This window comes from Lissotriton vulgaris, chromosome 1_2, assembly GCF_964263255.1.
Source record: "Lissotriton vulgaris chromosome 1_2, aLisVul1.2, whole genome shotgun sequence".
In the NCBI taxonomy this organism is placed as follows: Eukaryota; Metazoa; Chordata; class Amphibia; order Caudata; family Salamandridae; genus Lissotriton; species Lissotriton vulgaris.
The window spans coordinates 161,379,005-161,395,530 of NC_141686.1; the positions used below are offsets into that span (position 1 = coordinate 161,379,005).

The 16,526-nt window shown below is 44.6% G+C and overlaps 1 protein-coding gene across 1 annotated transcript in view; it reads right to left on the minus strand.

Moving 5' to 3' along the window:
• LOC147734743 (aldo-keto reductase family 1 member B1-like) overlaps nucleotides 1–16,526 on the minus strand; it is a 114,315-nt gene that overhangs the window by 53,079 nt on the left and 44,710 nt on the right. The window contains exons 2-5 of the mRNA XM_086953027.1: nucleotides 12,774–12,941; nucleotides 2,810–2,926; nucleotides 2,531–2,608; nucleotides 1,458–1,580 (exon numbers count right to left, since the gene is read on the minus strand). Of these exons, the coding sequence (XP_086809153.1) occupies nucleotides 1,458–1,580; nucleotides 2,531–2,608; nucleotides 2,810–2,926; nucleotides 12,774–12,941 (486 nt within the window). The remainder of the gene's footprint in view (nucleotides 1–1,457; nucleotides 1,581–2,530; nucleotides 2,609–2,809; nucleotides 2,927–12,773; nucleotides 12,942–16,526) is intronic.

Sequence of the window (16,526 nt, forward strand, 5' to 3'; positions counted from 1 at the left end):
TAAGGCAAGTAATAAAGAGGCAGCTGAGAATTGGCGGGAGGCAGGTGAGATACTAGGGGGAAAGAGAAAAAGACGGAGAGCAGATAGTTCAGTGAAGTAACAGAGACAATGCCGAGAGAGGCAGCTCAGAGCAAGTTGAAGACCGGTGTGAAAGAGAGGCTTAATAAAGAGACAGGTTAGAAAAACAGCTAAGAAGAGGAGGGGAGGCGTCCTAACGTTACTACTACTAAATGCCTTCTGTGAATACCAAAAGTAGTACGTTCAGGATTTTATCCCAGTTTAGTAGTAGTAAAGTTAGGAGTCCTAACTTTAATACTACTAAATGCCTTCTAACAAAGAAGCAAGTAGGATGGTGGAACCTTTCTTTAAGATGCACCTGACCACAATAGCCCAATTAATATTTCCCCTCTAAATATCACCGAGGGAGTAGTGTGCACACTGACAACCACCCACCATCACAATGGCAGTTCTATATAGAACTTTGAGATACAAAACGTAATTTCAAGCAAAGGTGCACCACAAAAAGGACATGTGTAAACTAAGGTCTTCTAGTTTGCACACAAGATATATTCAAAAGAAACTTTTCATATGAAACCGGACAATTTTTTTCTCAAAAAAGATTTTTCTTTATTCATTCCAAATGTTAAAGGACAGCCGACGCGTTTCATCCCTACGGGGACTTCTTCAGGGCAAGATAAGTAATGGAAGCTCCTTAGGCGCGACGATGTAGTGTTGGAGAAGTCCAGTTGCGACTTCTATGGCCAAATCGTGTGTGGTCACAGGATCACTGGTTCAAAAACGTCCAGTGTTTCGTATGATTCAATAAAAAGCAAGAAGTTCTGTTACAATTCGATAGGGGACCTACGGTTCCTGGAACTAGCATTCATATGTAGTTTGAAAGTAAACGGATGTGTGTTAAATGATGAGACATCCCATGGGATCAGTGCTTTCAAGGATTACAGCGAGTCAAGGGATGTGCTTAGCCATTTATTCAGTGGCTGCGAGCAACATGTCCCCTTTCTTGTTTTATCTTGATTTATGGTGTTATGTGCAGTGGTCCGTACTCATTCGAATCCAGCTGCAGAATCGTCAAACCAGCGCTGTTCCAGAATCGTCCGTAGTCGTGTGTCGTCCCCTTCCCGTCTAAACCAGTTAGTATAGAACCTGGTGAGACTAAATGCCTTCTGTGAATACCAAAAGTAGTAAGTTTAGGATTTTATCTCAGATTAGTTCTGTGAATTGGCCCCAGTGTTATTATCGAACATTGAAGTACACCGTCCATCTGGCGTGATTTGGAATGGTAATATTGTGTTTAAAAATAGCTGGCTATAGTGTTGTTAAAAATTATTTTTGTAAACTGATTGTATCTCTGTTTATGTGGTGGAGTTGCTAATAATCATCTACTAATTGCAATCTCGACTCATCTCCACCACATACAGCTTTGAAGAAACTTTTACCTGATTGGTTGCTGGCTTATATTTAAGTCCTGGCTTGTTCAAGATGGCTTCAATCTGAGCGTGGTTGAAGTTGGAAACACCAATGGCCTTCACCATACCAGCATCCATCAACTCTTCCATGCCCTTCAAGAAGTCAGATGAAATGTAAGTGTCAATAAACCCCTACATACTGTAGAGAAGCAGCGATCTCATAACTCACAGATGGCGACCTGCCCACAGCCCCATACAGAGCAAAATAGCCAGAGCTGCTGATTCAAGAAATGCACCCCAACCATAATACAGTAACACAATCAGTACAAAAGACTCCTAAGTACAATATATTTATTTACCCACATAGTCTGGAAAAAGAACCCAGTAACAAAGACCAAGATTCCACAGGCAACAAATAATCCATGATACCATCAAGCAACAAACAGACACAACTTCATAAAGTACAAAGAATTCACAAATAATCAGGGAAAAAATTCCCATAGTTCTCCCCACCTGCAAATATCTGCTGTAGACCAAAATCCACACAACCTGAAACCTATTACCTTGCAATCCACACCCCACAGAGAAACATCACAATTGAGTACCATACAAGAAAAACAATGTAATTGCATACTGTAACAAGAGCAGAACTACTAGGAGCACAGTTTTAAACATGCAATTTTACCAAAAATATCAAATAAATTCCTTAAGATCAAAGCGTGCAGTTATGAGGTGACAACAATGGCTGCTGGAGAATCAAACTGCCAAAGATTAGTGCTCACCAGTGAATGCTATCTGTTGATTATACAATGTGGCAAAAGTAATTTTTCATTCGAAATAAAACCAAACATAACTTTTTTAGATGACTTTTCCATACATTCTCAGAAGTATATGTCTATTGACAGTATGACCAAAGTGTGCGTTCTATTGTAACACCAAACAGAGGTAGAGGGCAAAATCTAAAAATATCCAAGAGTGGACATGTAGAACAGATGTCATGAAACAGCAAACACATCATTCTCCTAATGTGACACTAAGACATCCTCAGTTCATCCTTCACTGACAGTAGGACTCCTGGTGCAGCACAGCTTCCCCAATCTTACCTCCCAAGTCTCCAGAATGTTAGTGTTGCTCCTAATTAAATGCCCATTTTCATCAAGTGGGATCAGCTTGTCACCAGCCTGCCAAAGAAAAAGAAAAATATCTCACACAAGAACCTTTATGGGCACTAGGTGAACACCTTTTCACTCTTTCTAAAGGCAAACGCTTGAATGGTGACCACATGCAAAGCAGGACAGCAATGTGGTGTAGTTAGGGCAGTGTTGTTAAGTTCATACTTTGCACAAAAAGAAGTATGGCCTAAAATTGACATAAAAATGTACCTTGAACCCAATCGGCCAGTGGATCAGGTACATATCAAGATAGTCCAGCTTCAGCGCATCCAGAGTTTTCTGACATCCAACCTTCACCATTGACTTCTCATGAAACGTGCTCCAGAGCTACAAGAGAACATAGTTGAGTTACTGGAAGGATGAGTGTTCACTCCAGGCTTCTGAAAGGTTAGAAAAAACACATGAATTATGTTCAATTCTAACCCAGGTGAACAGTAATTGAAATGCATTACTATCTGGTGTGTGTTCAATGGGCCTGCTGCAGGCTTCAATCAGGGCTCCAAATGCAGGAGGGGGAGACAACTTTATGGGCTGAGGCCAAGGACTGAAGAAGCTTGAAGAAACTACCCGTTTCCATCCCTCCTTAACAGGTTTGATGTCAGAAGCCCCAAAAGGAAGCAGCAACTGCCTTAGAAGATTTCAGCTAACTGTGCACTCTACAGGACATCTTTTACAAGCAACAAAAGGTCCATCAGTGCCGTACAGATGCACAGAGTGCAATGCAAGAAGGGATTCACATTAGACGTATTCTGTTTAAGCGCCTTCTGGTGGCAAACAAATCAGAGTCTTCTCCACTAGAAGCAGGGAATTAGGAACTTCTAAGACACACCATTGTATCTAGATGCGAAATCACTAGTGAACAGACCTGAAAATGACTTTAGACTGGTGGGATGGACAAACAAAATGCATGAGTGCTTGATTTTCTGGTAGTAAAAGGAGACAACATATTGATGGGAGATCACTGACATTAGGTGAGCATGGCAGTGTGGACAATGTATTACAAACAATTGTGAATAGCCACAAGGTTTAGACTTTGTTGGTTTTATTTGCAATTCCAGTGCCTTTCCCTGACCATTCCTATGACAATCCCTGAGGAAGAGTCACTGCGACACACTTAACAATTACCAACGCAGAACTAAAGTATACATTTTTATGCTCTGACCACTTCAGTGTCCCTTCTGCAGGCAACAGGCAACAATGTGAATTTTCTGCCAATGTAGCTCACCTCTGAGTCATGGGTGGGGGATTTCTGTCATTTTGCATGAGCAAGTGATTCTCGCGCATAAAAAAAAGTGTGGCTATACGCGATGGTGGAAACAGGTCTTGACGTGCTAAACAGGCATTATAGAAACTGTACATAAAGTGCTGACTTAGAAGTCATGGCCTGGGTAAAAAGTAAACATATCGTAACGTCCTAAGAAACGAATTTCTAAATGCAAATTCGCATGCATAAGTAATTGTATATGATCAATGTGTAGTTTCTATATACAAAATAGAATTACATTATATTGAACCCTTGGCTTGTAGTACATAGGTACCTTGAATACAAAATAGCCTTCTCCCTGTTCTGTGGCTGTGTATGCATTTTAACTCTCTGTGAAATACGTGCACCTAGTTACTGAGTAACCGGGTGTGTGAGTGTGTGGGCATCCAAAGGGTTAAAAAGTAATGTTTTGAAGCACCCTTTCTACCCCAATAAAATGTTTTTCTAGTGGAATAGACATATTGATTTTACTCGCTGTCACCTTAAAACAGGAAGTGTTTAGGGCCATATGGTAATAACAATCCAGAAAATGTACTTTCAAATCACTCATTTTAAAAATAACGCACATGGAGGCAATACACCACTGAAACAACCCTGCTGCTACAAGCTCCTATAAAATACTTTTCAAGGCCAGAGAGGCGTTTCTTAGATAGTAAAACAGAATGTCTAGAATGGAACCACCAACAGGACTGTTTACCTTCCCAAACTCTCTAACATTCTATGAAGACAACTAGACCGTCTACAAGTAACAAAGATATGCACATGTATAGAGCAAGTGTAACTGAGCAGTTATTGCAATTGTTGTTTTCATGGGGTGAACCAGCTGAACGTGATTATAGTGTGAATTTGGGCGGAACTTTGATGTAGAAATGACTGTTTTGCCTATCACTGCTTGGCAACAGCATGAATATGTGTGTGAAATGTATAAATAAATACAATTGGACATATAAAGAGTGTAAATGAAATTGTACTGAAGTGCTGAATTATAATGAGTCTTCTCAGCACAAAAGCGGACAGAAAAGAATATTTCACATTGTGTCAAACAAATTCTATTTTATCGGCCCCTGACCAAACAGAAGAGATTATATATTACAGGTCAGTGGCTGAATCCAAGGTGTAAAAGTGGTCATGCGCGTCAATAATGGGATGTAAATGCAAATTGCTGCTTGTTGGGATCCCTGGTGTTATGAAGGTAATGATATGAAACAGAAAGTAGGACATGAGACTTTAACAAACGTAGGGCCTGATTTTAAAGTCAAGTGGATGGAGTAGTGTTCATTGGGATGGCAGAGGACATTACTACGACAATCCAGAGGGTACTCTGCTAACCACATTTACAGACTGTTTCCTTCAATGTAAGAAAATGTAGGTGAACGTCAGCCACTTGATTTGATGGCCTTTCACCAAACTAGTAACATTTTTATGTTTTTTGATAACAAACTTAGATAGTGGAATTTTGTTATTGAAAAACAAAAAAATAATGACCCCCCAAATCCTGGGCGGTCATTGGTTTTCCTGTGCATCTCGTTCAGATTTTTCCTGGCCATGGCATACCTTCAATCAGCAATAAGCACACTTGCCCTACAGGACCTTTGGGAAACCATTGGGTCTCATAAAAGTTTCAAGAAACTATTAAACAAATCAGTAAAGATACTGTCCCTTGGAGAAGGCAAAGCTGCACTAAATGGGAGGGCCCATAGCTGGTTTGTTATTCAGAGCTATTCCAGGTGCCTGTCACAAACATACATTGGTATAGGTTTTTCGAGAGCAGTGAAGGAAAAATTCCTGCATCTGAGACTGGGAATCCTACCAGCAATGCGGCACCTCCCACAGATTCAACAACACTGTGTAGATTATTGTGTGATGCCAAAGAGGATGCACTACATTTACTCTGCATCTGTAAGGGCTTAGATAAGAAACAAACATCATTATTAAAATCTACCCTGAAGGAAAGACAGATTTGATCATGCAGACAAGCAGTAAAAGCTTGCTTTGAAGGAGGAGACATTCAGCTAGCCTGCAGCCTTGTCCTCTTTATGAGCGCAGCATGAACAAAGCTAAACCCAGCAGTAAACTGATTCCCTGATCATAAGCTTGCGATTATTGCTTGCTTTAGAACAAGCTGGATACATTTTTAGTGTCAAAGTCTAAACGATCTTTTAATCTCCACAATTAAACCCTTTGTTGTTTTAACAGATTGTTCCTGGCAGTAATGGAACAGAAAAAAGAACTACCTTGTTACCCATAAAAAGGTGAACAATGTAATGGCCTTTCTTCAACAGTTCTTGCTCCATTAGGCCATTGGAGGAAGTATTCCATTGACGGAGCTCAGGAGGGCTCTGTCCATAAAACTCTTAAGGTCCACTCTTCTCTAAAGGTGGCAGGCAGACCAAAGGTTTGGTGGCACACTTTCTGCATTTGCGATGGAGTAACCTGTCCACCAAACTCTAAATCATATTTATTTATGGCATCTGTAAGTTTTCCAAAGTGGTCATGCAGGTAAAACGAAGGATGTTAGTGACCTTGCAAAGTCACGTTTGATGAATTCTGATTGATTTGAGGTCATTTCTAAGCTCTTTAATACACTAAAGAGGTTTTCTCAAATTGACCTTGCAATATCCATTTAGCTGTTTGGTGTGTGGTCAAATGTCACTCAAAGTGTCATACATGACAGAAATGTCACACAAAATTCTATAATCAGGGAAATGCCAAGCATACGCCAAAAGAAAGCTATGCAGCCATGGCTGTGGTCTGAAGAGAATAAAGAAGGTCTGTAGTCAGACCGGTGCGGTCCTCTGTGCCCTACCACTTTCACTGTAAAGTCGGAATTTCATGATCTGTTCAGAATAGCCAACAAGTCACTATAATTGCTTTCGAAGGTGTGTGAACTGCCTTGGGTGTTTTTTTGTTACAGGGGACCGCAATTGCCAATTGCCAGGGCCTAGCCTTATGTACAATAAAACAGTACTCCATACATGACTACAAACAGGGTGAATACAGATGTGTGTGCTCAGGACTAGAATAATCTACAAAATTCCATTGATAGTTATCAATATAATGTCCTGGTGACAGACAGGTTCAGACAGACCACAGGCCCCTCAGATGCTTGATGCAGATGAGGGGTGAGAACCCAAAACTGTTGAGGTGGTCCATTTCTCTACAGGGGATGGACTTCACGGTGGAACACCGCCCTGGCACAGATCACGCCAATGCTGATGGTCTGTCCAGATTTTTCCGCTTTAGTGATGAGGACTCCCTAGGTCAAGGGTAGTTCTCCCCATATTTCAGCTGGAGGGGACACGTGTTAGACCTGACATCATTGGCTTGAGTCTCTCCTCCATTTTTTTCTGTTTGCCTCCTCTGTTTACGATGTTTTTGCTGGTATAATGCTTTGGGCACTGTGCCATTGCTGATCAGTGCCACAGTGCAAGTGCTCCCTATGTAAAATTGCTGTATTGATTGAATTCCATGTTTGGCTTATTTGGTTTACTGTCAGTCCCTAGTCTAGTGCACCAGGAGTGCCAGGGCTTGTAAATACAAATGCTGCTCGTGGGCTTGCAGCACATGTTGTGCCACCCACAAGAGCGGCCTAGTAAAAGTATGTCTGCAGGTCTGCCATTGCTAGACCTACGTGCAGTCTGGTACTGTCACGCTGACTGCGCAAGTACACCTACTTGCCAGTCCCCAAACCTTCCCTTAACTTGATGTTAGTCAACCCTATGGTAGGCCTGAGGGCAGGGTGCATTGTAAGCATAAGGTAGGACAAGCCTGACCAAGTTGGCATGTCCTAATAGTGAATTACAGCCATATTCGTTTTTCACTATTGTAAGGTTACCTGCTCTCCATTAGTTAGAATGATTTACAAAAGGGGGTGGTGATGAACAGAGTGTCTGAATTGAGCAGACCACTCTTACCCAGTCCAAAGATCAGGGCTTGATCCATCACTGTTATTTATCTCACTGCCCCATCCCAGCTCAGAACCTGGCTATATGCAAATCAGTCTGTCCCTGGCCCAGTGCATCATGGTAACAGGGCAGACTAAACTACCAAGCCAATTCTTTACCAGAAAGGAGCCAAGCTACCGGGGACCGGTTTCTGGCATTTCAGCCTCTTCGGCCCGGCTTGCTTGAATCCTGATGGAGCAGTGAGAAAGGGACTCATGTCTGAGTATACCCTGCCACACCTATAGTTGCCAAAATCGATTTACAAAAGGGGGTGGTGATGAACAGAGTGTCTGAATTGAGCAGACCACTCTTACCCAGTCCAAAGATCAGGGCTTGATCCATCACCGTTATTTATCTCACTGCCCCATCCCAGCTCAGAACCTGGCTATATGCAAATCAGTCTGTCCCTGGCCCAGTGCATCATGGGAACAGGGCAGACTAAACTACCAAGCCAATTCTTTACCAGAAAGGAGCCAAGCTACCGGGGATTGTAGTTTGGTTTGTCCTGTTCCCATCATGCACTGGGACAGGAACAGACTAATTTGCATACAGCCAGGTTCTGAAACTGGGATGGTGCAGTGAGCTAAAAAACGGTGTTGGATCTAGCCCTGATCTTTTGACTGGGTGAGAGCTTTCTGCTCAATTCAGAGACTCTGTCCCTCACCACCCCTTTTTGTAAATATTTTTGTCCACCCTAAGCGTGGAAGGGTATTCTCAGATGTGAGACCCTTGCTCATTGCACCATCAGGATTCAAGCAAACCGGGCCGAAGACGGCTGTAATGCCAGAAACCGGTCCCCGGGAGCTTGTTTCCTTCCCAGTGTAAGAATTGGCTTCTGTAGTTTGGTTTTTCCTGTTCCCATCATGCACTGGGACAGGAACAGACTAATTTGCATACAGCCAGGTTCTGAAACTGGGATGGTGCAGTCAGCTAAAAAACGGTGTTGGATCTAGCCCTGATCTTTTGACTGGGTGAGAGCTTTCTGCTCAATTCAGAGACTCTGTCCCTCACCACCCCTTTTTGTAAATATTTTTGTCCACCCTAAGCGTGGAAGGGTATTCTCAGATGTGAGACCCTTGCTCATTGCACCATCAGGATTCAAGCAAACCGGGCCGAAGACGGCTGTAATGCCAGAAACCGGTCCCCGGGAGCTTGTTTCCTTCCCAGTGTAAGAATTGGCTTCTGTAGTTTGGTTTGTCCTGTTCCCATCATGCACTGGGACAGGAACAGACTAATTTGCATACAGCCAGGTTCTGAAACTGGGATGGTGCAGTGAGCTAAAAAACGGTGTTGGATCTAGCCCTGATCTTTTGACTGGGTGAGAGCTTTCTGCTCAATTCAGAGACTCTGTCCCTCACCACCCCTTTTTGTAAATATTTTTGTCCACCCTAAGCGTGGAAGGGTATTCTCAGATGTGAGACCCTTGCTCATTGCACCATCAGGATTCAAGCAAACCGGGCCGAAGACGGCTGTAATGCCAGAAACCGGTCCCCGGGAGCTTGTTTCCTTCCCAGTGTAAGAATTGGCTTCTGTAGTTTGGTTTGTCCTGTTCCCATCATGCACTGGGACAGGAACAGACTAATTTGCATACAGCCAGGTTCTGAAACTGGGATGGTGCAGTGAGCTAAAAAACGGTGTTGGATCTAGCCCTGATCTTTTGACTGGGTGAGAGCTTTCTGCTCAATTCAGAGACTCTGTCCCTCACCACCCCTTTTTGTAAATATTTTTGTCCACCCTAAGCGTGGAAGGGTATTCTCAGATGTGAGACCCTTGCTCATTGCACCATCAGGATTCAAGCAAACCGGGCCGAAGACGGCTGTAATGCCAGAAACCGGTCCCCGGGAGCTTGTTTCCTTCCCAGTGTAAGAATTGGCTTCTGTAGTTTGGTTTGTCCTGTTCCCATCATGCACTGGGACAGGAACAGACTAATTTGCATACAGCCAGGTTCTGAAACTGGGATGGTGCAGTGAGCTAAAAAACGGTGTTGGATCTAGCCCTGATCTTTTGACTGGGTGAGAGCTTTCTGCTCAATTCAGAGACTCTGTCCCTCACCACCCCTTTTTGTAAATATTTTTGTCCACCCTAAGCGTGGAAGGGTATTCTCAGATGTGAGACCCTTGCTCATTGCACCATCAGGATTCAAGCAAACCGGGCCGAAGACGGCTGTAATGCCAGAAACCGGTCCCCGGGAGCTTGTTTCCTTCCCAGTGTAAGAATTGGCTTCTGTAGTTTGGTTTGTCCTGTTCCCATCATGCACTGGGACAGGAACAGACTAATTTGCATACAGCCAGGTTCTGAAACTGGGATGGTGCAGTGAGCTAAAAAACGGTGTTGGATCTAGCCCTGATCTTTTGACTGGGTGAGAGCTTTCTGCTCAATTCAGAGACTCACCACCCCTTTTTGTAAATACATTAGTTAGAATGGGCTGCCATGATTATTAATGCTATAATCCTAGCTGGCTCGGGGAGCATGGTACAATGTCGAGTTTGGTATCCCTGAACTCGGGGTTTAATCACGCATCCATTTGTGTGGATGGTTTTTGGACTCTGGGTTTGAAAATAGCACTTTTAGAAAGTGGCTATTTTCTCGTCTAACTATTTCTGGTTTTCTGCTGGTTTGGTGTGTGTGTGACAGGAGCTGGGTGGCTCCAGAGGTCTGAGTGAGTCAGTGTGGGATGAGTGGGACATTTGCATTGAGAGTAGGGGGAGAGTAGTTCCTGATAGCCTGCCCTGCCTGATACAATGCTGGCTCCACCTCCTGCCAGGCGACTGATGACTCTGTGCCTGCCAGGGACGATCCTGGCCCCACCTCCTACCAGGAGGCCGATAGCTCTGCTCCTGCCAGTGACAATGCTGACTCCACCTCCTGCTGGGCATCTGAGGACCCAGCCCTGCACAGTGAATAGGCCAGGTGCCTCTGCCTGGCTACACCCACAACAAACCCAGGATGTGGGGAAATTCCCCTGCATGGACAAAGGGATCAAAGCCAAAAAGGGGTATAAGAGAAGGACCCCTGAACCAAGAATTTAGATCACTTCTGACAAGGAACCCTGAACCAAGGACAAGAAGCCTGCTGATCCAAGGACTTGCCTACCCCTTCTGCCAGTGTGCTGTTTGCTGCGGGGAATCCTGCAGTTGCTTCTTTATTTTTGCCAAGGAACCAGGAGAGAGGAACTGTGTGTGTACTCTCAAGGTTTCATAGAGAAAATCTCCAAGGGCTGGAAGAGTTCCAGCCTCCTGTTGAAGTCACAGGGCTAAAGGACTTCATCTGCTAAAAGTGCTTGTTGCTGGAACCTGAAAGTCCAGCACCTCTGAAAGAAACCAGCAATCTCAACGCCGACGGACGCCGCCGAATTCAGCTCGACATCGTGAGTAACGGCTCCAGTGTCCCGCTTCCTCGACGTAGGCCGCCGGGCCCGATTGACGCCCGCAGCAACACCAGTGAGTAGCGAGTTCGGCTCCAGCTCCAAGTGACCCCGTGTCTGCACCGCTGCTGATCGCATCGACTTCGAGCCCTCTCGACGCCGTGAGCGCTGCTCACTCTTGCAACATCATCATCGACATCGACGACGACGCCGTATCCTGCTTCGCCTCGTGAGCGCTGCTCCTGCCTGACATCTGTCGACGCCGCTGCAGATCGCCCCGACTCCGAGGCCCGATCGATGCCGAAGACGCGACGCCGGACATCTCGACGCCGCTGATCATTGTGTGCTTCGCTTTTCCAAGGTACTGTGTTGTGGGCGTCTGTGCGACTCCGGGCTCGACATAGCGCTCCTCGCGGTCGACGCCGAACCTTTGGATTAACTTTGCCTCGATGTCGTGTGACTCCAGTGTGGGTTACATTGTTGCTAAGAACTGTGATTTAAAGAAGAAGAGTTGCTTTTGTTACTAAAGACTTTGTGCTAAGAAGAAACTACACTTGAACTATTATTTTTACTTCCAAGAGTATTTATAAGATTGTGGTATATTTTTGTCATTATTTGGTCTTGTGCTTAGCCTTATATAAAAATCCTTATTTTTATAATACTACTGTGTCGTGTCCATTTGTAGTGTATTCACTTTATTACTGTATGTGGTCATAAATGCTTAACGCACTGCCTCTGAGATAAGCCTGTCTGCTTTGCCAAGCTACCAAGGGGGTGAGCAGGGGTTATCTAAGTGTGTGATCCCCTTGCCCTGACTAGAGGAGGTGAGTCCCTATTTGTCAGATGTGTATACCTCTGCCAACTAGAGACAGCCAAGTCTAACACACACACATACGCGTAGACATAAAATTCTTGTAAATATTGACATAAATATTTCCTGTCCAGAGAACTCTAAATTGAGTATTTTATGTTCAAAATGCTTCGGGTTTGAAATATCTGGGTTCATGGGAATAATCCAACTAATTTAAGCCATAAATTCAGTTAATCTTTGTTGAAGAAACTTCCACACAGGCAGTTTTCGACCGAGGTGCAAGAAAGGCAGGCTCTCAGGCCAACTGCACTGAACAACATTCTGGCAGTATTTTAGGGACTATTTACAAAGGCATTCTGGAGTAGGGAAAGTATTACTCCTGTAGTACTCTTTTAGGGACTCAAACGTACCTTTGTGACAACTAAAATGTAAATAAAATCCAAATATTTGGACTGTATTCATTTATGTGTGGTAGATATAAAAGGTCTATAGAAGCTTTGCATTTTTTTGTATTAGGAAATTCGATATTTCAGGACAAATTCACAAAGGCATGTAACAGGGCATAACTCCTAAATGCTTCTGAGACTTTTCACTTTTCCCTTTATTCTGTAGGGGATCCATTTAGAGTAACATTCAGATTCACATTTAGTCAGGTCTTAACTTTGTCAAAAACAATATGAAATATGGATTCCCATCCCTCATGATAACTCTCAAACTACAAACATTTATAATTAGCTTTATGGAGAAATTTGTAACTTGCCCTCAAGAGTTTGAAGTCTTCAGAACAGTACCTTGCTGACGACAAACAAATCTTCTCGTTTAACAAGACCCTCCTGGATTTTCTGACAAATTCCTTCCCCAACTTCTTGCTCATTCTGATAGACAAAGGCACCATCGAAGTGGCGATATCCTGCATCAATGGCCACCATCACAGCATCCTTCACTTTTCCAGGAGGAGACTGGATTAACAAAAAAAATTAGAAGAACAAGAAGAACATTATTTAGTTGTGCCTCAACCATAGCATAAGCAATAATGCCAAATACAAGCACTGGCAAGACAGGAGGTCTGGCCCACCTCTTCAATGTGTTTAATTATCCATTTATCTATAAAGTAAATCACTCACCACCTATGCATCTTTGTACAGGACACATACTCTCTCTCTCTCTCTCTCTCTCTCTCTCTCTCTCTCTTTCTCTCTCTCTCTCTCTCTCTCTCTCTCTCTCTCTCTCTCTCTCTCTCTCTCTCTCTCTCTCTCTCTCTCTCTCTCTCTCTCTCTCTCTCTCTCTCTCTCTCTCTCTCTCTCTCTCTCTCTCTCTCTCTCTCTCTCTCTCTCTCTCTCTCTCTCTCTCTCTCTCTCTCTCTCTTTCAGGGACGATAGCAAGAATTACTAGATGAAAACATTTGAATAGCATGCATGGTACTCACAACAGCACTAGGAGGCCAGCCACATTAATGTGCCCTATACAAATATCAATAGCATATCATTATGCTGACTTCCTTCTGAAATTGACCAGTAATGTTAATATCTGTATTTATTTTCAAATCGTCATTCTAATCAGCAGACTTTAGCCAATAGCATTTCTATTTCTCTGCATAGGCACAGGAGGTAGGGATGCGCAGTGCTGCAGCACATCCAAAATAGCCATGCTGGAGTTCAGAAGGCGAATGAGCATTACAGAGACATTTCTGTTTGATCTTAGCAGATTTGTTGTGCTTTCCAAGACAGAGGACAAATGTCTGGCTATGTCTTGCTGCCCATTCTACTACCATGGAGATTGGCGTTTTACTTTCCATTTCTTTCACCGACTGCAAAGCGAGAGAAGTTTATAAAGTGAAGAACATGACAATCCTGCTATGGTAAAGGGAGTGTGAAAAGAAAGGCTGTAGAATTTCAATTGTATTCTAACACAAAACAACATTTAAATACCTATAAGCGGACTGTAGAAATATTTCAAAATACATCAGCCATTAGCAAACTACACAAATAATTTTTTTTTGTAATTCTGAACTGTGATGGAAAGAAAGTTTTAAGTAGGATTAAAGCAAATCAAAACACTTTTCTTGGTGATGCACAGGCAATAAATATCTACTGAAACTCTATTTCCGCATATTATAGACTACATGTCTGTACAAATGTATTGACCATTTCAAGGTGCTACACCATGTTTTCATAATATATTTGTTCCAAAAATTAGTACAAGCTACGTATTACACCAATACCGGTCTCATGCTGAATGGGTGTGGCTCATTTGCTACACTTGTTCTTTGTGTGACATTTGGATTTTCTACAACTTTTATGACTTCAGTGATGTAAGATTGATGGCAGCACCCCCACTCTGAAAACTGTTTCAGGTCCACTGTTCCTCTGTGCTTGTCCTCACATTTTCCAGGTGCAAATTGATTATGGTTGCCATCTTGGAACGGTATTGCTTAGCACCTCCCATGGGGAATCCAACCAAAGTAAAAAACATGTACATTCATAATGTGCAGTGAAACACCAGCTGTCCCCAAGGCGCAAAACTGTGGCTGCTGCATATCCCAAGAGTAGTAGCTAGAACCACTCCCACCATAGCTCATGGCCAAAGCATGAACCTTTGCTTGTACAAAGAGGAGTTCATCAAACAGGTGATGGCCCTAGTGGTAGTCAGGGTTTTCACATTCTGATGGCTCATACATAATATTGATCCGCTATTGGAAAGGGAAGACCACTCGGTCCCCCCGCACGTATGGATGGGTGCCCCGATCCCCCCGGGAAACCATTTTGGGCGGGGGGCGTGGTTCGGCTGGTATGCCCGAAGCGGCGTAGCCGGAGCACGCCCTTACCGCCCAGAAAGGGTTGTCCTAGAAACCCACCCGGAAGACTGCGCCCCGTGGGCGTACCTGAGGAGGGTCCCCGCCCTCCCGCAGACGGATAAAAGAGCGGGAATCCAAAGAAGCGTCCTCTTGTTCCAGTGCTCTGGAGGCTGCACCACCCGTTGCTCGTGAGCCCTCGAAGGAACAAGCGGCAATTTTGAGAACTTGTAATCTTGTTTTTTCTCTTTCAGTTATCGAGAGTTCGAAGGATCTGGGACCTTCGTTGATCAACTTGAGCGGAGTAAACGGAGCTATGGCAGACAAAAAAGCGTGAAAGAGCTCCGAGCTGGAGAAGGTACTGCGCACCTTGTCGAACCGAATGGCAATCATGGACCGAAAACTCGGTAAAGTTGATTCGATCGGTAGAGGTTTGGCTGAAGTTAAGAAGCAGTTAGCGGCCCAGAACGACCCCTTAGGCCGCCCTAAGAAGGTAATAGGCCCGGCCTTGCCGGGAGTCGTCCCTGAGGATAGGGGGAAGCGTATTAAGAGGAGGGCGGTTTCCGGGGAGGACCCGGTGCCCGAGGTACCCCCCCCCGCCCCCATCACACCGGCGGACAGCCCGGTACCAAGTTCAGATACGGGTCTACCAATCCCGTTGGTAATTATCCCTGTCAATGATGATCAGATGCCCCCAGAACTGGCTCTTCAGTTAGCGGCAGTATTACCCTATCTCAAGAAGAAAGCGGGGGGGGCAGTGGCGGGGGGAGGGATCCGGCCGAAGAGGCAAGATTGATAATTGAGCAGTTGCGGCAATCGAGAGAAGCCGGGACGGCGAATGCTCCTTCTATTTCCTCACAGGTAGCGCCAGGAGCAAGCACGGTTGGCCGGGAAAAGACAACGAACACGGCGGTTGAACCTGGTAAGAATCCATTGCCAATGGTTGGGGAAAGTTCAGTGCCTTCGCGGCGAGAGAGGGTGGCACAGCACATACCAGCGGCCACTAAGGAAATGATATGGGGGGACAAGTATGTGAACATGTTTTCTTTATTGACCGACCATCGTGAGATGGAGTATGCAAAGACCCAGAAGGATCTATGGCACCCCAGCGTGTGGCGGGCCAAAATGGCAGAATTTAGGGTCGATGAGACCGTAGCGAACTGGGTGAAGGCCTTCTCGATATTTACGGCAGTAATGGGGGAGCGTAAGCCTGAAGTCAAGTCAAGTCAAGTCAAGTCATAAAATTTGTATAGCGCACTACATACCCAGAGGGTTTCAAGGCGCTTAGGAAGAGGAGGAGGATTATTTGTCAAATATCCATGTTTTAAGTTGCTTTCTGAACGCTAGGTGGTTCTGGGTGAGGCGGAGGTAAGCGGGGAGTGAGTTCCATGTTTTAGCAGCCAGGTAAGAAAAGGATCTGCCTCCCATGGTGGTCTTGTTGATGCGAGGTACAGTGGCGAGGGCTTGGTCGGAGGAGCGTAGTTGGCGGGAGGGGGTGTAGAAGGACAGTCGAGAGTTGAGGCAGTCTGGTCTGATGTCGTAAAGTGATTTGTGTGGAGTGGAGGTCTTTAAGGTGACCAGAGATGTGTTCGTTGCGTGGGATGTCTAATATGAGCCTGGCTGAGGCGTTTTGGATTTGTTGGAGTTTCTTCTGGAGTTTAGCGGTGGTGCCTGCGTAGAGGGTGTTTCCGTAGTCCAGTCGGCTCGTGACCAGGGCGTGGGTGACAGTTTTCCTAGTTTCGGAGGGGATCCA